This window comes from Gopherus evgoodei, chromosome 1 (assembly GCF_007399415.2).
Source record: "Gopherus evgoodei ecotype Sinaloan lineage chromosome 1, rGopEvg1_v1.p, whole genome shotgun sequence".
Classification (NCBI taxonomy): domain Eukaryota; kingdom Metazoa; phylum Chordata; order Testudines; family Testudinidae; genus Gopherus; species Gopherus evgoodei.
Genome location: NC_044322.1, coordinates 101,340,649 through 101,364,465, shown reverse-complemented (window position 1 = coordinate 101,364,465; position 23,817 = coordinate 101,340,649). Strand labels below are relative to the sequence as shown.

Genomic DNA, 23,817 nt, shown 5'->3' with positions numbered 1-23,817 from the left:
CTCCCACTGGCCGCAGTTCACCGTCCCAGGCCAATGGGGTGGCGGGAAGCCGCGGTTAGCACATCCCTCAGCCCACGGTGCTTCCCATTGGCCCGCGACGGCGAACCACAACCAGTGGGAGCCGACGTGGCAGATAAACCCGCTGAACCTGCCGACGTGGCAGATACAGGAACTGGCCCAACCCACCAGGGTGCTTACCCTGGCGAGCTGCGTGCCAGAGGTTGCCGACCCCGAGTTAGTATAACAAGGCTTTTATTTAGGGCTGTCAAGTGGTTAAAAACATTGTTAAACAATAATGGAATACCATTTATTTAAATATTTTTGGATGTTTTATACATTTTCAAATATATTGATTTCAATTACAACACCGAATACAAAGTGTACCGTGCTCACTTTATATTTATCTCTATTACAAATATTTGCACTTTAAAAAACAAAAGAAATAGCATTTTTCAATTCACCTAACACAAGAACTGTAAAGCAATCTCTATCATGAAAGCTGAACTTACAAATGTACAAAAAAACCACCCTGCCTTCAAAAATAAAACAAATGTGTAACTTTAAAAGGCCCATCAGCTCTATTTCTTGTTCAGCCACTCAGCCAAACAAGTTTGTTTATATTTGCAGAAGATAATGCTGCCTGCGTCTTGTTTATAATGTCACCTGAAAGCGAGAACAGGCGTTCGCATGGCACTGTCGTAGCCCACTGTCACAAGATATTTACATGCCAGATGCGCTAAAGTTTCACATGTCCCTTGATTCTTCAACCACCATTCCAGAGGACATGCATCCATACTGATGATGAGTTCTGCTTGACAACAATCTAAAGCAATGCAGACTGACGTTCATTTTCATCATCTGAGTCAGCTGCCATCAGCAGAAGGCTGAGTCTCTTTTTGGGTGGTTTGGGTTCTGTAGTTTCCACATCAGAGTGTTGCTCTTAAGACTTCTGAAAGTGTGCTCCACACCTTGTTCCACTTAGATTTTGGAAGGCACTTCAGATTCTTAAATCTTGGGTCCAGTGCTGTAGCTATCTTTAGAAATCTCACATTGGTACCTTCTTTGCATTGCGTGCGTCCTTACAAAGAATAACGTGCTGGGTCACCATCAGAGACTGCTATAATGTGAAATACACCTCTACCTCAATATAACATGACCTGATATAACACAAATTTGAATATAACACGGTAAAGCAGTGCTCCAGGAAGGCAGGGCTGTGCACTCCGGCGGATCAAAGCAAGTTCGATATAATGCGGTTTCACCTATAATGCAGTACGATTCTTTTGGCTGTGGAGGACAGTGTTATATCGGGGTAGAGGTATATATGGCAGAATGCAGGCAAAAGAGAGCAGAAGACATACAATTCTCCCTCCAAGGAGTTCAGTCACAAATTTATTTAATGCTTCCCCCACTGCCCCCCCAAAATGAGCATCATCAGCATGGAAGCAAGTCCTCTGGAATGATGGCAGAAGCATAAAGAGGCATATGAAGCTTTAGTGCATCTGGCACGTAAATATCTTGCAACACTAGCTACAACAATGCCATGTGAATGCCTGTTCTCACTTTCAAGTGACACTGTAGTTAAGAAGTGGGCAGCATTATTTTCCATAAATGTAAACAAACTTGTTTCTCTTAGCGATTGGCTGAACAAGAAATAGGACTGAGTGGATTTGTAGGCGCTAAAGTTTTACCTTTTTTTGAGTGCAGTTGTGTAACAAAAAAAAACAAAACAAAACTGCATTTGTAAGTTGCACTTTCATGATCAAGAGATTGTACTATAGTAATTGTATGAGACAAATTGATAAATGCTATTTCTTTTATCATTTTTACATTGCAAATATCTGTAATAAAAAATATAAAGTGAAAACTGCACACTTTGTATTCTATGTTGTAAATTAAATCAATGCATTTGAAAAATGTAGAAAACTTCTACAAATATTTAATAAATTTCAATTGGCATTCTATTGTTTAACAGTGCAATTAAATTTTTTTGAGTTAACTGCGTGAGTTAACTGATTAATCGACAGCCCTACTTTTGTTTTATCGATATGGTACCACACTAGGAAGGGAAACAGTTGCCCTAACAAAGCCAAATATTTAAACTGCCAAATTAGGAGAAATTTACTTCTGAGTCAAAGAACAGATTTCCTATAACAAGCTCATCATATATTTGGCATGAATAACATCATCCAGTCTTACAGGTACAGTGATTCTGATTTTCATGCCTTCAGAAGGATCTGCTTTCTTCTTTTGCAGGCAAACTACTTCAAAATTGTATGTGTTTTGTGAAAAGGATTATCAGATTAACATGATTATATTTGATTATTGCAAGAAAACAAACTTTTAATAATGCTGACATTCAAAATGCACGTTGCTCAGATAGTCATTCTTTTTCTTTCATCCTTTCCCAGAAGATCAACATACCAAAAGGGAGATGAAAGGAAGCATGGAATCTACTTGTGAAACTACTGAAGTATTACAAATGTTTCAATACTAATGTAGGTATATATGAATTAATGTAGGTATGAATGTGCATGACTGTTGAATAAATAACAGTGTAAGTCCAAATATTTATATATTTTAAAAAGGAAACATTTTCAAGCCCTACTAAAAGAAACCATTCATCTCTTTTCTCTTCACAAAAGTCCAGAAAATGTCATTTGAAAACTTTACCTATCCTGAAAGTATTTCTATTACTGTGCCATAGTGTTTCTAACCCTAGCACGTCACAAAATATAGACCTTTAAAACATGGTTGTAACCTAGGATTTTTTTTTTAATATATAGCTATACTACTGAAAATTAAATACATAGAATTTGAATAGTTGCACATGAGCATTATCATCATCAAAGCTTTTAGGTAGCAACAACAACAATAGAAATGACACTTTAGAAAAACAGTTCTCAATTCTGCAATTGGAACCTGGCAGGGTGGACACTTGCACCCATGCGGAGCCATACTGCATATGGATGCAAGAACCTGACTGACCGCATCTGACTGCATGATTAGGACCATAGATAAAAACATTTTCTGCCTTACAGTCTGAATAAGACAAGACTAGCACACCCAGATAGACAAAGCAGAGCAAAAGCGAGGGTTTAGAATTATTCAATGAAGAAAAGAAGGGAATAGGAAATGCTTGAAGAGAGTGAGCGTGCTGAAAGAGTTCCACTTGTAGGGATAGCATTTGTTGCAGGGACAAAGACAAAATGTTGGAATGAGAGCCAAAGGGAGGAGCAGAGACAACATGAGTGGGACAAACAAAGGGACATAATGATAAAAGAAGAGGCCCAATTGAGTTAAAGTTTTTGAAATGAATAAATTGTGAATTTTGACAGGAGGGACTCCTAACATGCTCTCATACTTTATTGAGAAAAAGAACGATTGAAAAGGTACATATAAATTTCTTCTAAGTCTTCTGCAGTGCTTTACATAGAGTTAACTCTGAGTAACAAAAATGTATTTTTTCTCTAAATGGTCCAATATTTCATGAATCACTACATTAGAAAGAAATACTATAAAACACTGGAAAATTGAGTCTCCAGCTCTCCACCAGGAGATAGCACTAATTTCTACATTTTGAAATTAGCAAGATATCATTCATTTTAGAAGTTATTGGTCCCTTAGGCAGGCAATCCTATTTTGACCCCAGGAATTAAATATGGTACATCTATACACCCCAAGCAATATATTTGTTGGTTCTTTTTGTTACGGTTATTCATTTGAAGTGAGTGATTGAAAATTTTCACAAATTACAAAAGCAGCAAAAAGAATCCTGTGGCATCTTATAGACAAACAGACGTATTGGAGCATGAGCTTTCGTGGGTGAATACCCACTTCGTCGGATGCGTTGATATTCACCCACGGAAGCTCATGCTCCAATACGTCTGTTAGTCTATGTTAGACCCCCAAATGGGGCCCCAGGGCCAGACAACGGGTGCTCCGGCCTCCATCCCCCAACGGATTTCTCCCCCACCCCTCAGAACTGCCACTGGTCACGTAGCTGCCCAGAAAGCAGAACTTGCAACAGGAAAAGCAGCCTTGTGGTCAGCCAGCCTGGAGGGACAAAGTTCCCCTGACAACAGTCACTTCCTGGGTAGGGACGTTGGGGCCCACTGCCTCCCTTGTATGGGCATTTGCCACTCGCGACCCCCCAATTGGCTTATCACAAACTATGACGACAAATTTACTATATATTGCCGGTCCCCTCCCGGGGACGGGCGGAGAGACCCCGAATTCCTGTCGAAACCGTATCCAGGCCTGATCACCCTGAAGGCTCTCTCGGCTCACGCGTTTCCTGAAGCCTAACCGTTTGCCGGCCGTAATGAAACTTTTGTGGTTTGTATGTGTAAGTATAATTAGCTGTTAAGTATTCTGTATTGATAGATAAGAGGCAAAGACTGATTCCAGCCGCCCCGAGACTCCTGCTAGGGGAAACCCGTCGACCAGGAAATCTCGAAAGCAAGGGGGATCAGTTGAGCCTCACAATTTATTTAGGGAAATTAGTTGCTGCACTTATGATTACTAATAGCACCAATATCACTTCTACTAACCCCTGGAATGATCTAAATAACTATTGGGACTTAGAAAAATACCAGGGCCAGCTTTTATTTGTAATTGCAGTATTTGTATTATTTGCTTTGGTAGTGTGTTGTAAGCCCCAGATGTAACTGATCGTGTTCTCCCTTATCATTATCTGTGATTCATTTAATAAACCCTTATTCTCTTAAACACTAAGAGTGATTGCTTGCGTGCTCTCCGTCGCTACCCGTGGGCACCTGACACCCCCCCCCAGGGCATCCAGTGATCGAACCTCCGCCCTACCCCAACGCTCATTACCCGGTAGATAACGGGCACCTGGTGGCCATATTGGTGGAGCAAGGGGCGAGAGTAATCAGTAATCAACATGGCGTCACGAACAGGATGCCTACGGGAGGGTCAGTGCCCGTGGTGTAGTGGGGACCGTGAACAATCTGAGCTCGAGCAATTTCAACACTTACAATTTCACCAAGTGGCCAGCAGACAGTCTGCGAGGCCCACCCTAGATTGGGTTTGTACTATAGAGTCAGGGTCAGGGTCGAAAAGCTATACTACCTCATTAACCCTGCCTGCCGTAGGATGCCTCCTCCACTGCCATCCCACCTTTAAGTGTCAGCCGGCCGATGGTTCCCTGCAACCCCAGTGCACGGGGGTTGCGGAAACTAGTCGGACTGAGACACCGTCAGGCATTTGGAAGGAGTGTAGCCGTATCCTAAAGAAATCCGGGGCCACCGTTTCTAAACTCATACACCCGCCCCGGGTACAGCCAGGTGATCCTGCCCACGGGTTGCTAGCCCAGTTACTGCAGGAATTAGAGCAGACCAGGCGGACAAAGAAACTTAGACCAGACGAGTTTAAGTCGGAGGACGTGTCCACGGTCTTGTTCAGTGCACTTAACAAAGCGCTGGACCTCTGTGCGGTCCTTCATGGAAGCACTATGTTTGCTGCTAAACAAGCCGCTGCAAGCGGTACCGACAGTGCAGAAAGTGAGATAAGTGGCAAGGAGCAGGAGGACGGGAGTCAGGCTGGTAAAAGCCCACCCCCCTATGAAGCTCCCGCTTCGATCTACCCTGCTCTCCCCCCTGCTCTCCCCTCAGCCCCACCTGCGCCTGAGCAGGAGAGGCAGATGGAGGCAATGCCCGTTGCTATCACCAAAAGTAAGGTGGATTCTAATACAGGCCAGACGGTTACGACCACCGAATGGCGAACCCGCACTAAGGCAGAGTTGAAGGAATTCTTAGAAGATACAAAGCGAAAGGAGGGCGAGGCGCCCCTAGTGTGGCTGGGTCGTCTGGCCCTGGATCACGGGGCAGAGACGGTAGACAGGGACGAAGCCGCTGTTCTGGCTAAAACGTCCAGCTGGGCAGGCGGGTTCACGGGCCACCACCTCTTAAGAAATGGGGTCTGGCCGCTCACCACCCCGGCCGCGGCCGCCACGGCCATGAAAGGCACCCTTAAGGGATTGGTTGTGCCTCCCGGCAGCATAAATACACCCCACGAGATCATCTGGGCTATTGCCAGGGCATCTATCGTACTGTGGGATGCACAAGCGACCCCGTTGAACTTAACCCAGCAACAACAACAGGATCCTGTTCCATTCAATTATGTCGCGGACCCTACCCTGATCCCGGTCACTAGGGACGCAGTGAACTTAGTCATAGATAGCGCACCACCGATTGACACAGGGGGATCCCTATTATTACATGGTTGGGTCGGGGAGCCTCTAATTACCTTATATGAGGCCGTGTCCCGGCTCCGAATGCCACCGACCCCGAAGAATCCCATTTCAGCCCTTCCAGCTGAGAACCCTGTTAATAAGGGTCAGCCTAAACACCCTGAACGAACCAAGGCTGAAAGAGCACTTTTTGGGTTCCTATTACATAAGGGGATCCCCAAGGAGGCACTGCGGAAGATGTCTGATGCCCAACAGCAAGATTTGGGAAAGCAGGATTGGGATGACTATTTGAGGACAAAAAACGAGTAGAGGCCGGGTGCGCCCCGGCCTCCACAGAGACTTGGGATGACCGACCATACCACACCCTGTTAGTAGCTGGTCCCAAACCCCCTTACACCCCTGTATCCTTTCTGTTGGACACCGGAGCTCAAATCTCCGTTATAAAGCCCGATGTGCCCCACGTACCCACAAGTTCTACTATGTTTGTCCAGGGTCTTAACAGTATTGAAGAAAAGCCTGTAGTCAGCTTCACTTTAATTCATAAGGGGTACAAGCGAAAGGTAAAGGCTTTGTTGGGAGGAACAAATTTGTTGGGGGTTGGGGATATAAAACGATTGCGATTACAAAAACAGGTCTGTCAGGCCCTGCCCGTCGCCCTGTCACCCGATGACCCCCCCCTTATAGCCCCGAGCTTGTTAATAACAGTTCATGGAAATTTTCCCCTATTCCCACGAAGCCTGAAGGCATCCCCCTCATTAAGCTGCTGCTCGACCAGTTGTTAAAGGAGGGACGGATAGTACAGGCGACCGCGTCCAACTATCTATCTCCCGGCTGGGGAATCCCCAAGCCCGGCAACCCCTCTGAATTTCGATTGGTAATTGATTATAGGCAGGCAAATAGCCGAGTCCGACACCTCCCGTTTGCAGGCCCAGCCACCATTCCAGAAATACGGCAGCAGCTAAGCAATGCCGGTGGGAGGTGGGCCTGCACCCTAGATTTAAAGGATATGTTCTATCAAATCCCTTTGGAGGACAAACCCCAAATCTTAAATTTCGCTTTCCAGGGCGCGCAGTACCAGTGGAAGGTGTGCCCTCAGGGGTTCTGTAATTCCCCAGCCTTGGCAACGGCCGCTCTCGCGAAAACCTTAAAAGGGGTAGAAGCCACTGGGGGCACCACCATTTTAGCCTATGTGGACGACATAATTGTAATTGGGCCCAACGAACACATAGTTCAGCACGTAACTAACGCCGTGGTAGCTGAACTAAAGGCCAATGGGTGGCGAATTAATGAGGCAAAAAGCCACCTTGTGCCCTCTCAAAGCTTTTCCTTCTTAGGCCAACATTATGACCCCTACGACTGTGGCCAACCCACCTCGGGGATTCTAGATCCTTGGGTAACAGACCCACCCGAGAATAAAAAGCAACTGCAGAGACTTTTAGGCCTAATTAATTATCACAGACACTTCATCCCAGATAAACACCTTGTAGACCTGGAGGTGATCCAGGAACCCCTCTCGTCCAAACGGAAACGGGAAATATGGAGTCCTGAAGCCCAAAAAAGCCTGGAACGAATAGCCACTTGGTTTGCCTCTAACCCACGGCTGGCCCGATATAAAAGGGACTCACCTTTTACCATCACCCTTTTCTTTACACAACATCACTATGGGTACTCAGTATCACAGGACGGGCAACCGGTCTATAACTGGGCCCGACGGCTCAAGGGCCCTCAGTATCGATATGGGCCCATAGGACTCATGTTACTAGCCGCAGGTGAGGCACGCATCTGGGCCCCGCTATCTAGTAAGGGAACCCTGATTGGCCCTGAGGTACACCTCATTCCATGGCTCACGCGGTTGCCCCCTCCCAGTTTTCATGGAACCAGCCTAACGTGGCAACAGCTGTGTTATGTGGGGGAGATCACGTGGCGGGAATGGACGCTTAAATCGCTGCCAAACGATGTCCGATTCCCAATAGCCTCGGAGCCCCTGTGCATAGAAACAAAATATGACCCCTGGATTGTATCTGATGGGGGCACTTCCCCGACCCCCCGGGCAGGTGTCCTCTGTGCTAAATGCGACCACTTCCAGGTTGACCTCCTTCCCCCGGGTTCATCGGCCCAGCATAGCGAAGTTCATGGGGTTCTTCTCGCTGCCCAGCACGTTACCCAGGCCCATTCCGTTTCTGCTCAGGTCGTGCTAGGCATAGACTCACAATTTTGTCTCAGCATCCTCACGGGAGAGGCTAACCCCACAGCATTTACGCCCCTGTGGGAGACTATTTTTGACCTCGTACGTAAGTTCCCACGGCCCTGGTTTGTAACCCATTGCCCGTCACATCGTCCTGACTCTAACCCCCTCCACTCCGAATTGGATCACAGAATGAGGGAAGTTCAGGCACCACCCCAAGTGTGCCTGGGGCAGCAGCCCCAGCTTAACACCGACCCATTCCTCCAATGGCTTCATGAGGATTGGGGGCATTTGCCTAGCGGCCGCCTATACAATCAGTTAGCCCTAGGCGCTCAGGGAAAGCCTGAGGTGCGGCGGCAGGACTGCGAAAGAGTCGTGCAGGCCTGCCTTAAGTGTGCACAAATCAAGTCCCAAAACCGCCCGCGCTACGAGCGGTGGGCGTACGCTGCAGAGTACTTCCCTCCTGGCGCGGTGTGGCAAATAGACTTAATGGGACCCCTACCCGGAGCCCGTCGCCACCCTAAGGCTCTGGTAGTGGTAGATTTGGGCTCCCGTCAAACTCACTGCATTCCCCTGAATACCACCACGGCTGCGGCCGTGGCTGGGGCGCTGCAACAGGTAGCTGCAGCATGGGGTGTGCCCTCCGAGGTTCAAGCAGATGGAGGACCCCCGTTTACCAGCAAACGTTTCGAAGCATTAGTGCTGGGATGGGGGGCTTCCCTCCATATTCACTTGAAGTATCACCCCGAAAGTAACGGTGTTGTAGAGCGGAAAATCGGGGTTCTGAAAACCATGATACGTTCAGTTAATCCCAACGATGACTACAAGGGCTGGAGTGCGCTATTACCCCAGGTTCTTATCTCCCTCAATGCAAACTATTCTCGTTGGCCGGAGATCAGCCCCAGACCTAGAGGTCCCTGGACTCCTGTATATCACCCTGATCAACTAGTCTGGGTGGCTGAGCCACAGGCCTCAGGTCGCCGGGAACCCTACGCCGCACAAATTGTGAGTGCAGGTAAATATCCTAATACCTACACGGTTGTGGATGCCCAGGGCACCCACACCTTGGTCCACCATAACTGGATAAGCAAACGTTCTGAGTCAGGAGCGAACTAACGGGGGCCAATAAGGCCGCCTTCTGTTCTGTCTTACAGTTTGCCATAGCGGCAGGGAGCCAGAACGACGATCGGAGGGGCCCACCTCTGCTGAACCTGAGACGGTATCCTGTGGGCGAAAATGCCCATCACCTTCTGTTTGCAGCCTATTGGATCCAGGAAGCACTGGGAGGAAACATCGACTTATCTTCGCTGACCTCTGATAACTGCCTTGCATGTTCTAACAAGCTGTCTGTAAATAGGCCTTTGTTTGATTTATTACCGTTAGTGTTTAACTTTAGTAGTATTAATGGTCCCCTTAATTGCTCTTCCCCCTCAGCTCAGTGGCTCCCTACCGCGCAGTGGATAGGTTGCACAAATGACCTTTTTAACCCCATTTCCCCTCTTGTTTTCCCTATTTTTAATAGAACTAGAGCACGCTGCAGGGACCCACTCCCCTTGTCACCGGCACAGAGACCCGTGGCGTCCCACTGTTGGGCATTTTATGGCAGGGAGGGACATAAAAACCGGTCAGACTCACCTCATTGGGTCGGCACGTATCCGAATTGTTCCCAAACCCTTGTCTATGGCAACGTGTCTTACAGTGACGTTGTTATGGATCGGGACACCCCCTTGCCAATAGTCAATACAACTGTCGTGGAAATAGATGTCTGGGCCCCACCCTTTAGCACCTTTTTTAACCCTCTTAAGCACACCTATTTTTATTCTAATTGGGTTTTAAACAGATTACGACCCGGTCATTTCTGGCTATGTGGCAAGGTTGCCTTTGCGGCACTCCCCCCCAACCCCAAGGGCATATGTACTATTGGCTCTCTCCTGATAAAAGGGGGCGGTGTTTATGTTAAGACCTGGCAGCCCAGTTCAGCCGGGAGGGTTCGACGTTCTTGGGGATGGTGGGAAAGGGCGAAAGGGGCGTTGTCCTCTATGGTTTCTTCAGTAGTCTCGTTCAACCCCGTGGGGTACATGTTATTGCGTGAGCAAGTATTATTTCAATCACTGGCTATTGAAACGCTAGCTAATACTACTGCAAAAGGCTTTACTTTAGTTAATCAGCGGCTAGGTGAATTAGCAGATTATACTTTTCAGAATCGCTTAATGATACAATTTTTGTTACAATCACGGGATTTTTGTGAAACCCTTGTATCTATGTATCCCCAGTTTAAAGATAAGTGCTGTATCTCTCTTTCTTCTATTTCTGGAAACTTAACTGAAGTAATTGATGATCTTAAGGCCTTAGGAACCGCTGTGCGTGAGTCCAGAGAGACCTTCCGCTTCTGGTCATGGCTGGAGTGGTTGGGCCTTGGAGCCTATAAGGCTTATTTTCAATCCCTTTTTGTGTCGCTTGTGGTGGGCCTCTGCCTCCTCTGCCTTGGGTGCGCTTTTGTGAAGGCCTGTGTTCGGCGGATGGTGGGAAGTGCCCTTATTGCCTCGGCCACTGAGAAACGTCCGCTCGTAGGGGCGGATGCTGACTCAGACACTGAGGTTTAGGTACGTGGGGCGTTGTCGGCCGGAGCATGGGGGCATGTTAGACCCCCAAATGGGGCCCCAGGGCCAGACAACGGGTGCTCCGGCCTCCATCCCCCAACGGATTTCTCCCCCACCCCTCAGAACTGCCACTGGTCACGTAGCTGCCCAGAAAGCAGAACTTGCAACAGGAAAAGCAGCCTTGTGGTCAGCCAGCCTGGAGGGACAAAGTTCCCCTGACAACAGTCGCTTCCTGGGTAGGGACGTTGGGGCCCACTGCCTCCCTTGTATGGGCATTTGCCACTCGCGACCCCCCAATTGGCTTATCACAAACTATGACGACAAATTTACTATATATTGCCGGTCCCCTCCCGGGGACGGGCGGAGAGACCCCGAATTCCTGTCGAAACCGTATCCAGGCCTGATCACCCTGAAGGCTCTCTCGGCTCACGCGTTTCCTGAAGCCTAACCGTTTGCCGGCCGTAATGAAACTTTTGTGGTTTGTATGTGTAAGTATAATTAGCTGTTAAGTATTCTGTATTGATAGATAAGAGGCAAAGACTGATTCCAGCCGCCCCGAGACTCCTGCTAGGGGAAACCCGTCGACCAGGAAATCTCGAAAGCAAGGGGGATCAGTTGAGCCTCACAATTTATTTAGGGAAATTAGTTGCTGCACTTATGATTACTAATAGCACCAATATCACTTCTACTAACCCCTGGAATGATCTAAATAACTATTGGGACTTAGAAAAATACCAGGGCCAGCTTTTATTTGTAATTGCAGTATTTGTATTATTTGCTTTGGTAGTGTGTTGTAAGCCCCAGATGTAACTGATCGTGTTCTCCCTTATCATTATCTGTGATTCATTTAATAAACCCTTATTCTCTTAAACACTAAGAGTGATTGCTTGCGTGCTCTCCGTCGCTACCCGTGGGCACTTGACACCCCCCCGCAGGGCATCCAGTGATCGAACCTCCGCCCTACCCCAACGCTCATTACCCGGTAGATAACGGGCACCTGGTGGCCATATTGGTGGAGCAAGGGGCGAGAGTAATCAGTAATCAACAGTCTATATGGTGCCACAGGACTCTTTGCTGCTTTTACAGATCCAGACAAACATGGCTACCCCTCTGATACTTGACACAATTACAAAGTTGTCAAATGCAGTTACCTGCAATATTTTTTTTTGGCTCATTCTCTCTTCCCACTCTTTTTCATCTTCGTCTTCTGAACTAAAATTACAAAAGGAAGCTAGGTGGACAAAAAGGAAGCTGTAGGGTTTTTTAAACATACATACCAATAAAGTTTTTTATAACAGGCAAAACAGAATTAACCTACTGCTTGCTCATGAACAGGAAAACTAAGGAACTAACTAATCTGAAATGTATAATTAAAAAAAAGACACAGGTTAGCAGAAAAGATGGAGAGGAATTGGATTGGATACAAAGATCATCACTAAGGCCATGATTGTCACAGAAGTCACAGAATCTGTGACTTCCAGAGACTTCTGTGACATTGGGGCACCGCAGCAGACCCGCCACCGCCAGTAGCAGGGCCCCCCAAGCTGCCCAGCCGTCATGGGCAGCAGGGGAACCCTGGAGCTCTCCAGCCACCATGGGCCCCCCAGCAGCTCCCAGCCCTGCAGGGTAGTGGGGGACACCCCACCCCCTCAGCTCCCAGTCACTGCGCAGGCGTGGGGGCCGTAGCTCCCAGCTGCTTCATGCAGCGGGGTAGGGTGCTGGACACGCCTCACTCCCCTTTTAGTCAGGAATGTTTTTAGCAAAAGTCAAGGACAAGTCAAGGCTTCCGTGAATTATGTATTTATTGCCTGTGACCTGTCCATGACTTTTACTGGAAATAGCCACGACAAAAATCGAAGCCTTAATCATCACTACTGGGTAATGAGATACTCAGACAAAACTTAACTAGGTCAGTTGTGACAGTTATTTGGAGGCCTCATTCTGATTCTTAACACAGAAACAGCTACATTAAAAAACTAAAAACATAAACAGTACCCCTGCTGGCTACTCTGATAAAAAAAAACAAAAAAAAAAAGGCCAGCTGAATAGGCCTTAAGACTGATCTAGCCCTCTCATCTTCAGAAGTCACTTCAGATCAGGATGGAGGCACATGTACAGGTTGGTACAGGAAAGCTTGCTCTACCAGTCACTCCCCTATAGATACAAGAGGGCTTCAGTCTCAGGGTTATCAGCCCCACCTCTTTCACGAAAACAAGGTTAACTCAAAATAAATAGCAGCAAGTAAATACAGTTTCCATCCCATGGAGGAACACTCTAGGACAAAGAGTAGATTAATCAACAATCTCAAAAACAGCATTAAAAACTTTCAATATGGATTTTTACATATCAGACTGAGCTACTTGTCTTAGCATTGCTTACCTCTTTTTTTCTTCCTCTTGTAAAGAAGACAATACATACATATCATCAATTTCTTCTCTTCGAACTTGTGAAATACTGGGCAGTGCTTCATTGCTTAAAAAAAGTTGGAAGAGTTAATATCTAAGCAAAAACTGCCACTGAAACAAGAGGAAAATAATACTTTTGACCTTGCCTTTTGCCTGTTAAAGCTGTTTTGATAGCTTGTCTTTTCAGGAAAGTTTTCAAGAGTTTTTCAGTAGTTTTCTTAGAGTCACTGACTGCCAAATCTTTTCTTTGTCTTCGTTTTGCCTGCGAACATGCAATGACCAACATCAGATTTCACTAAAAGGACATTTCTGGTTAATGGAAGATATTTTTCAAATGAATTACTCTTATAATAAGCTGTAAATTGAGACACTGTAGGTGACAGATTTTTTATTTTTATAAAAAAGAATGGTTCTCATATTAATGAACATGAGCTTTCCATATCATGCCAGCATAAATATCAGAAACTAGATCATTATCTATAAAAGAGCCCAATCCTGCAATCTTTCCTCATTGACTTCCAGTTTTAAAATTGGTATCCTGGAAGCTGCTAGACTTTTCCTCCTCCCTCATGGTTATCACAAATCTGCTATGATCATATACATACATCTGGTATCTACAGCATCCCAGAAGGGTTTTTCCTGGATTTTGAATGGCTTTTTTAAAGATTTCCTGCTTTCTAAGAAAACGATGAGCAGCAAATCACATAATAGTATCACTTTCCCTTGTTTAAATTAATCAAAATTAAATAAAAGTACTTTGAAAAAAAATTAACTTTAGTACTAATCATTTTATAAAAATAGAACAGCTGGATGATCCAGTTTTCTAATAGCCATGCTACATTTCAAAAGAAACACCACAGGACGTGGCAAGCATTGTTCCCTGCGAGAGATGTGCTGGAATGATTCGATTTTTTTTTAAATAATTCCTCACCCCAATCACAAATAAGTTCCAATCTTTTTATAGGGCTTTTTTTTTTCATAATTGCAAAAGTATTAAAACAGGAAAGGATTATGAAATGAAAGTCATCCACTACTAAACTGGATTAGCCCAGGTTCATTATATAGGTACTTGTGAAATTATAACTGACTTCTAATGCACAGTGTACCTCACTTAAACAATTGAGAAGAATGGTGGATTCTTGTTATGCTTAATGTCTGATTTTTTTTTTTAAATAACCTGGTAAACTGCACACAGTCTGCACACTTCCCTGCCACTGCTATCTTTATTCTCTCTCTCCTACTTCCTCTTTTCACAGACTTCTTGTGTCTTATCTTAATTTAGGGTTCAGTCCTGCAACTGATTCTGTGCAGACAACCCCCTCTACTAGGCCCCATTAACTTCAGTGTCCAGAGGTATCCCCATTAAATTAATGGAGACCCCATGAAGGGACAAGGTCCACCACACAATGGTTGCCTAATCAGAGGCCATTGATTTGGCTTGCACAGTACCTAGCACAAAGGACCCCCAATATTAATGAGATTTCTGCACACGTTTGTAGAACCACAGCAGTGATTCACCACATAAATTATCTTTGTAAACTTGAAATCAGAATTTACCAACCCAGACACAAAATCTACCTGCCCACCATTTAGTTTATCACCAAAGTCACTGTGGTAATTATAGATTGGGGTAGGCAACCTAGGCACACATGCCAAAGGCGTCACGTGAGCTGATTTTCATTGGCCCTCACACTGCCCAGGTTCTGGCCACTGGTCCAGGGGTGCTCTGCATTTTAATTTAATTTTAAATGAAGTTTCTTAAACATTTTTTTAAAAAACTTCATTTACTTTACATACAACAATAGTTTAGTTATATATTATAGACTTATGGAAAGAGACCTCCTAAAAATGTTAAAATGTATTACTGGCACGTGAAACCTTAAATTAAAGTGAACAAATGAAGACTCCGCACACCACTTCTGAAAGGTTGCTGCCCCGTTATAGCTTTTACTCACTCATTTAAAAATACACATGCTCCGACAAGTGAGAAACTAGAATTTTTGAGATTAGTTTAAATATGTCAAGTCACTTGCATAAAGCACAATAATTAAACATTATAATCTGATCTTTAGACTATAATTATGCGTATGTTCATGAGGAAACAATGTATAAGAGGAGCCTTTGTTTCTGCACTTACTGTAGCTCCGGGGTCAGCAACCTCTGGCACGCGGCTCGCCAGGGCAAGCACCCTGGCGGGCAGGGCCACTTTGTTTATCTGCCACGTTGTCAGATTCGGCGGACCGCGGCTCCCACTGGCCATGGTTCACCATCCCAAGCCAATGGGGCCAGTGCCTTGGGCTCAGGGATGTGTTAGCCACGGCTTTCCGCTACCCTCATTGGCCTGGGACGGCAGACCGTGGCCAGCGGGAGCCACAGTCCATCGAACCTGATGATGCGGCAGATAAACAAACTGGCCTGGCCCACCAGGGTGCTTACCCTGGCGAGCCGCATGCCAGAGGTTGCCGACCCTTGCTGTAGCTGATTTAAGGCCAATCCTGCTCTCACTGACATTAGTGACAGCATTGCCATTCACTACAAAGATGCAGGACTGGGCACCTACTCTATCAACTTTCCTATTGATAAATCTCTATCTTATTTAGAACCACAAAGAACATAACATAAAATTACTCAAAAAAAGTACAAACCAAAGTTTGCCTCTTCAGTAGTGGTGCCTCCCCATCAAAAACGAAGACAGGCCGGATTCGAAAAAATAACAGCTTGCAGAGTCGATGGAACAAAGTGAGTAGGTGAGCATTTTGTATGGTGTTACCATGACGGTCCCTTGCTCCTTTTACTGCTTGATTCAACCAAATGCTAATATCTTGAAGGACAGTTAAGAGAAAAAAATGTGTAGTCTTACAAGCACATTTCATGTTAACCACGCAATAAACAAGCTATATTAAATTTATTTAGGTCTAAATCTTGTCTACTGTTCCAAGTCTCAGTAGCTAGGTTTGTATACAAGAAGTCGCTTGATCCTCCAAGGAATAGTGAAGATGGAAGAGGAAGGAATTCTTAACACCATATCCAAGCCAAAGAGCAGCAATGGAGTCACTCTGCAACCAATACAACAACCCTCACTGCTCATGTAAGTGAATGAATGTAATAGCTTCCCAGCTTTCCTCCATGTTAACAAGATGATTTGAACTGATTTTTCCTGACCCAGAAGATAGCTATTAGTTTCCTCTTTTTTTATATTCTACTTCAAATGACCATCAGTAGAGCAGACATCAGATAAGGTTATGAAATACAGACTCCTATAACCTGTCATTTGTTTGGGTAAGGAATCTATAACAATAAAGGCACAAGTTTAATTATTGTTTGTTATCATCCTTCGATTCCTACATTTTTACTAGTAATCCCTGAAGTCAAACCATGAAGATAACTAAGAATAGTGGTTAGTTTCAATGCCATATATAGGATAATAAAAATAAAACACACAGAATTCTGGCAAGGGTTTGGTTTTGTTCCAAAAAAAAATACACCTTCATTTTCTAAAGAGGTGTCCTATGCATGCTCTTATAAATTTTCAGCCAGTGTATCTGTCTTAAGCAAAACTGTTACAGAATCCCACTCCTTTTGGCCCCATTTAGAGTGCTGAAACAAATATGCTTTGCAACCATATGTTGATGCTCAGATGATGAATGTGGTATAAGTGGTTTATATAGCATTTATCATTATTATTATTTTTTTTTTAACAAACACACACCTCAGCCATATCCAAACTAAGCTATACCGGTTTGGCCAGCCAACTAGGCCAGACCACGCCAGGTTATGAATTTTTTAAAAAAAATCCTAGCCTATGTCTCTTCCTGAGCTAATACAGGGTTTTGAAACTCCTCTTTGTAACGTCAGGCTAAACTGCAGTGTAACTCATTTCAAATGTCTGAACTATGTCTTAAATACAGAGGCTTAGAATGTGCCTTTGATAACACTGAAAAGCCTTTTATTAATAGACTGCACTTTAATGTATAGAGAAACACTTCAGGAGCAGAGCTAGAGTCAATCAGATGCATCATTCCACCTCATCCTCTTTTGGCATGAACCAAAGGTGAAATCCTACATACAGAATGAATTCAGTCCCTTTCAGCTTTTCCAATTAGCACACCCTCTACTGGAACATTTCATTCTACATGTGTGTGTAAGCTATAAAGACCAAAACAGTTAAAACACTCCTTGTCACTCGATCTTTCCAGTCATAAGATTTCATCTGTCAAACTCACAAGGTCTATACCTGTACCATGCCTAGACCTAGCAGGTGTTTTGGTAAGGTCAATTTAGGATATTTCTGCATCTTTTCACAATGGGATAGATGGACCAGCATGTTTCAGCAACGGTATGTCAACTCAAGGTTTTAAGGATACCAACAGCAAGAATTTTTCCTTCCAAAGTTTCTGGGTTTATGGGTCTTCCAGAGCATTCAAGCAGTTTCCAAAGTCCTTGAACTCCCATTGTTCACCTAGACAAATGACATTTCAGGTAAGATGTGGGAATGCATGACATGGCTGTCAAAAGCATGACTGCAACACCAAATACATGACGCTTCGTAGCCCTGTCTTTTATATATAGTAAGGGAGGGCCACCTCCAGTACTTCTAGTTAGCATAGCAGTATTGCACAAGGTGATCTCTCAAGGCAAAAAAAGTCCAGGCCATAAGCAGGTAGTGCTGATCTAGGTCACTGTGAAATACAAGTTAAACCCAGGAGTCCTAAATCCTAGACTTGTGACAAATCGTTTGAATATCGGCCCATCCTTCCTCTGTTGGCAATGACAAAACATGAATCGTTGTAAAGTCTACACTAAAGAGAAAAACATGCAACCTTCTGGCCAACTTGAAATAGAAAAGAAAAAAGAAAAGTGAAAGCTGGTTCTCCGCTTTAACTGAGCATCAGCAAAACACTGCAATGTCTGGTGGCGTATTTATTTGATCAAAGCTCTCTGATCTCCTCCCCCGACCCCCGATCCTTTTTTATAAGTACGTTTGTTCATAAAACCCGAACTCTGAGCTAAATCCGACCTGACAATTTCCTTTCAATCTCTTTAAAGATAACAAGAAGTGCAACAACAAAAACCCACCGCCGCTTCAGTCTAATTGCTCCTGTACAGACCTCCTACCGTGGGAAGCGCGGCTCTGCCACAGCGAGTGACGGGAGGCGGGTGGTTACTATCCAGCCCCTCCCCCCAGATACTCGGTCTCGCTGCCGCCCCAGGCCCGGCTCTGCCCCGAGAAGCGGGAGCGGCTGCCGCGGCCTGGCCGCGGGGAGGGTCGGTTCCGAGCGCCCCGCCCCAGGGCGCGGCGCTGGCTCGGCTCAGGCTCAGCGCGCCCCAGCCTACGCGCCCCACCCCCACTTATGCAGCGGCACCATCGCCCCACGTTACCGCCGAACCGGCTCCTTCTCCCCCGCGGAACGGGCCGAGCCCCGACCCCGCAGCAGCCCGGCCTCCCCAGCCGATTGCCATAGGGCGCGGGGCATGCTGGGAGTTGTAGTTCGCGCTCGACTGAAACTAACCGCTCCCGGGTCACCGCGCGCGCAGCCCCCTCCCCCCATTTTATCCGCCGTTGGAAGGCGGCTCCCCAGGCGGCTCTATCAGGCGCCCTTTCCCGCAACTGGGGCAGGGGTCCGGCCGGGTATGGGCCAGACTCTGAAGCTTTTCTAGGCCATCCCAAGGGCTAGAAACTTATGTCCCAGTTCCGCCTACACACAGTTATGTACCTGCGTAACGTTATCATCGCTGGGAGTCCGTGGGGCTGCTGCGCACAGCAATAAAGTCAAGCACGTGCAGAAGCCGTTTCAGGATTGGGGCCTTTTTTTTTTAATTGAAACCTGAGATTCTCATGTAATTACTTGACTCCAAGTCTCGGGTATTAACAATAAAAAATACGGCAAGTCTTCACGTAAAACTGAGAATTCGCAACACTGCCAAATAGATAAAAGCGACAAAGAGTTGTATGGGCTAACAAACGATTTGGAGCATGAGCTTTCCTGGATGAATACCCACTTCATCGGATGCATGTCTAACACAGATAACCCTCTGATACTTGACACCAAATAGATAAGGGCATGTCAGAATTTGGCTCACAATTTGTGTACTTTTTTTGTGATTGGCTTGTCTCAAACCATGTGTTGTAGGTGTTTCAACTGTCAAGAGAAACTTAAATAAAATGTGTCCTGTGCACTAAAGGCCGAATCCTGATAGATGCTGAGCACTTGCAAGTTAATGTGATACTTAATGTTACAACCTCGCCCAGTCGTCTCTGTGGAAAAGCCACCAATCTGTTGTAAGCAGATCCAGTCCTGGACCCCAGATGCTTCTAAGCCCCCTGATTCATTTATTGTTTATAGGTCTGTGATTCTAGGGCACACTCCCAGGCACAGACCTCATGTCTGAGCCTTTCCTTGAGTAATGGCACTCTGCAGTCCAGCTGCCCGAGGTCCCAAAACCAGTTCCTCGGGCCTCTTAAGCCCCCAGTTGTGTTGACATGTGTGATGCTTTCCAAGAGCATCCAGGGTTGTGAGACTCCTGGCTACCACCTGCCCATAGCGTGAGGAAGCCTTGTCTGCACCTGCCATGGATCAGCCTCCAGCTCCACTGGCAACACAAGCACTCCACTCTAGACCTCACAGGTCCTGTCATTACTCTACGGGATAAGTATCAGAGGGATAGCCGTATTAGTCTGGATCTGTAAAAAGCGACAAAGAGTCCTGTGGCACCTAATAGACTAACAGACATATTGGCGCATAAGCTTTCATGGGTTAATACCCACTTCATCAGATGGTTAAGTGATTGGCACATCCCAACACTTGAGGCCTCTGAGCATCTCTCTGGAGTGTCCAGACCCTGGTCCCCTGGAAACTCACAGTATTCATGGATTTTCTGCTTCCAAAGATGAAACAGTATACCCCAGCTTACCAGCTCCACTCAGATCACCACTCTGCTTAACTCACAGCATTTAGATATGTTTATAGTGAAACCAAATATGAGTTTATTTAACAGAACACAGAGATTCAAGTAACAGCAAGTAGACATATTGGAAACATGGTTACATATAAAATCATAATGCGCATCCTAGGGGCTAGACTTAATTAGATACTCTTATGTCTTATAGTATAATAATCACCCCAAATCCTTGTAATGCTTTACAGCCAGATTGGCTGGAACCCTCATTTCATGATCAAGCACACTATCAGCTTGCTTCCTCAGTGAAGAACCCAGTATGTTTCCTTGCACACCAACATATACCAGAACAATCCTTTGTCTTTATTCATAAACAGGACATCCTCCTACTTTTGTTTCATCTTGTAGACTTCCTCTCTTGTAGATTTCAGAGCAAGCAAGGAGGGAGGGGCGATGAAATGAGCAGGGGGTGGGGCCTTAGGAAAGGGGTGTGGCAGAGGCAGTGCCTTGGGGGTAGAGGTGGGGTAGGGAGAGTCTGTTCTGTTTTCTGTCATTAGAAAGTTGGCAACCCTAGGGCTGGGGGGTGCACTGGCTGTGGAACGGCAGACCCTCAGGTGGCAGGGAAGAAGGGAGAGGGACTATACGGGGAGTTTTTGGCAAACCAGTAAAGTGCCTGAAACCACTATTGTTTATTGCTAAAAGCAGCCAGGTCAGCAGGCCATAAATTGGCCATGCAGCAGCCTTAGCTTAACCAAGGCAGGAGGGGAGGGGGTTTTGGGTTCCACAGAAAGGGCAGCCTGACACCATGTCCTTCCAGATAAAAATTGTGTTGAAATTGCTGATACCTGCATTTTAGAAAAACAGGAAGCTTGTCCACATGCCCTCAGGAATGAGTCTGACAGGGCCTCAAGGTGTGCAAACTCTGAAAAACCACACCTGGTTAATCGTTGACCAGAAGGAAACCTCTTCCTTGACATTTGAAACTGCTTGGTTAACAAGTTTTCTTTAAGTGACGTCATATTACTAATGTATAAATTAGGGGAAAAAGTTGAGTTGAGGGACTCTTCGAGGACTCTCCCTCTGGACGCATCTTGTGGTACCCACCAGCAGACGGAAGATTTGGCCACTGGAAGGCTGCCGCTGTGCCACTCGAGAGCCACACTCAGCTTCGGTAATTATTGAGGATTGGGGTTTTTTACTAACCTGTTGCGGACGTGTGTAAGTGCTTGAGACTAAGTAAAGTTTAGCTTTGTGCCAGCCATCTATAAGTCAGATGGCCGTGTCTCCCCTGATTTATTTCCTGACACCACCTTGGACAGAGTAAAAGTTATGAAGAGCTTTGGGTTGAAAGAAACCCAGGTAACAGGACAGTGTTTAACAGGGCCTTAAAGACATGGTGGGTCGGTGATCATGCAGGAGCAGTGGCCTTGGCAAGGCAACGCCAGCCTTAGCTGACCTGCTCGTTTTGTATTATTATTTTGGCTGGTCTGTCCCTCCTCCCATTCACTCAGTACAAACTCTGGCTGCTAGGTGATTCAAAGTAGCTGGGCTGAGAAGTCAGGCTCTAAAATGGCTGGGATTGGGAGGTAGAGAACAGGAGCTTCAGGGCTGCTGGAGTTGGGAAGGGGACTGTTTGTAGTTGATTTATTCTCTAACCCCTGCTTAGGCAATGTGGATTCAGAATCACCTCTGCAACAGCCTTTAAGCATCCAGACATCATCTAAGAGCTGCATGTTGCTCCAAAGCATTCATGGCTTTGGAGCAATAATTCAGGCTGGTCAGACAGAGGTTGACTGGACTTTTCAAGGACTTCTCAATTGTTGGCATACAAAAATAATATTTATTTAGAAATGAGTGGTTACAGTAAAATAATAGAGATAGATATAATAGGGGTTACAGTTGAAAAGGGAATGAAGTGACGTGGCAACTAAAGATGCAAAACTATAATACCAACTTCGGTTGATAACAGTATATAACAATATATCAATTAAACATTCACTACTAACTACTTAAAGCTAGACATCCAATAAGCACTGGCCAGGCGGTTAAAAGATGGGTAGGGGAAGATCTCACTCACTCCACAGCCACCCTGCTTTATTTACAAGCAAAACCCATATAGTCTGGGATAATAAAATAGAAGAAGGTTGAACTTACAAGGGTTCAACACCATACCAAGGGTTTTCTTATAGAATCCTTCTGAACCGTGTCAGATAAAAAGGTCCTTCTGCTCTGTCACAGTTTGTCATCAATGGCTGTTTGCTGATGGCAGTCTCCAGTAGCTGCTGTGCTGAACAGTTACCTACGCCTGAAGTAAAGTGGCTCCTCAGGTAGGAGAGACGGAAGCTGCTGGGGTGACCCACTGCTGGCTGGGTAGCAGAAACAGCTGTTGCTCTGGGCAACGTTGGAACTGCTGCTGCTACTACTGCTGCAGTAACACTTTTCAGGCAGCTTATGCTTTGCAGGGTTCCGCAGCTGCAATTGCTGCTGCTTGTTGTGTGTCTTCTCCTTCCTAGGTGTTCTGCAGTTTCTTCTCTCTTCAAGGTCTCTGATCCCACTACAAAGTCTAGCCTGCTGTCTGTCGCCATTATATACGATTTGGTCAGCTCATCAACATAATTCACTCACTGATTCAGCCAATCAGCTTTCGGAGATTAGCATATGCTAATTTAAGTCATGTGTACCAACATATGATACTCAGGCTCAGCCAATCAGCATCTAGGATTTAGTGTATGCTAATTTCAGATTCGCATATGCTAATTATGTCACATGTACCAACATGTGGCTAATAGCTCTTCCTCCTCACTGGAAGTCCCATGTATTCCTAAGGGCTATAATGTATCCCTATGGAATTTTGCTGAGTCGAGTCATTCCCCATTGCGTTACAGGAAGTGAAATTATTACGCCATAGGTAATGGATCCCTACAGTCTTAGAAATGGAATCTTCCACTACATCACCCTATAGCCACTATTAATGGATTTTCTAATGTAAACTACTATTAATTTTTATCTAATTAAAGATTTATTCTTAAAACTAATTACTAATCTAAGCATCTCAAAGGATCCTAACACTACCACAGTCCTTTCTATGTCTAATTAAGCAAGTTATAATTTTCTGATTTTAAACCCCATTCTGAGGTTTTTCTGGTAATTGGAACAACTGAGGCAAAATCTTTTATCACAGAAGCAAGTACTCTTCTCTTAGTTAAGTCAGGCAAAAAGGGCTTATGGAGGGCATCAGAAGTGGTGCCACACCATACATCAAGCCACAGATCACTTTGAGGAAAACAGACATGCACATCAGACTGAAAAGCGACGAAGGTGGAAAGAAAGGGCACAATAGTCCAGCCAACAACTAAGTCTCCTTCAAGATTACAACCATCACTTCTGTGGGAAAATCTTCAGGGCACGAATTGGGCTCCTCAGCCACTTAAAAACCCACCAACAAACCCCCTTGGCAGAATCATCCTTGTATCAAGGGATATCCGAAGATTAGACGCAGTATTTGGAGTAGGTCAG

The 23,817-nt window shown here is 45.4% G+C and overlaps 1 protein-coding gene across 1 annotated transcript in view; it reads right to left on the bottom strand.

Moving 5' to 3' along the window:
• LOC115642291 (DNA repair protein complementing XP-G cells-like) overlaps positions 1–23,817 on the bottom strand; it is an 88,783-nt gene that overhangs the window by 27,960 nt on the left and 37,006 nt on the right. Inside the window, 5 exon segments of the mRNA XM_030545763.1 lie at positions 12,151–12,211; positions 13,379–13,471; positions 13,551–13,666; positions 16,050–16,225; positions 17,769–17,859. Coding sequence (XP_030401623.1) covers positions 12,151–12,211; positions 13,379–13,471; positions 13,551–13,666; positions 16,050–16,225; positions 17,769–17,859 — 537 coding nt within the window.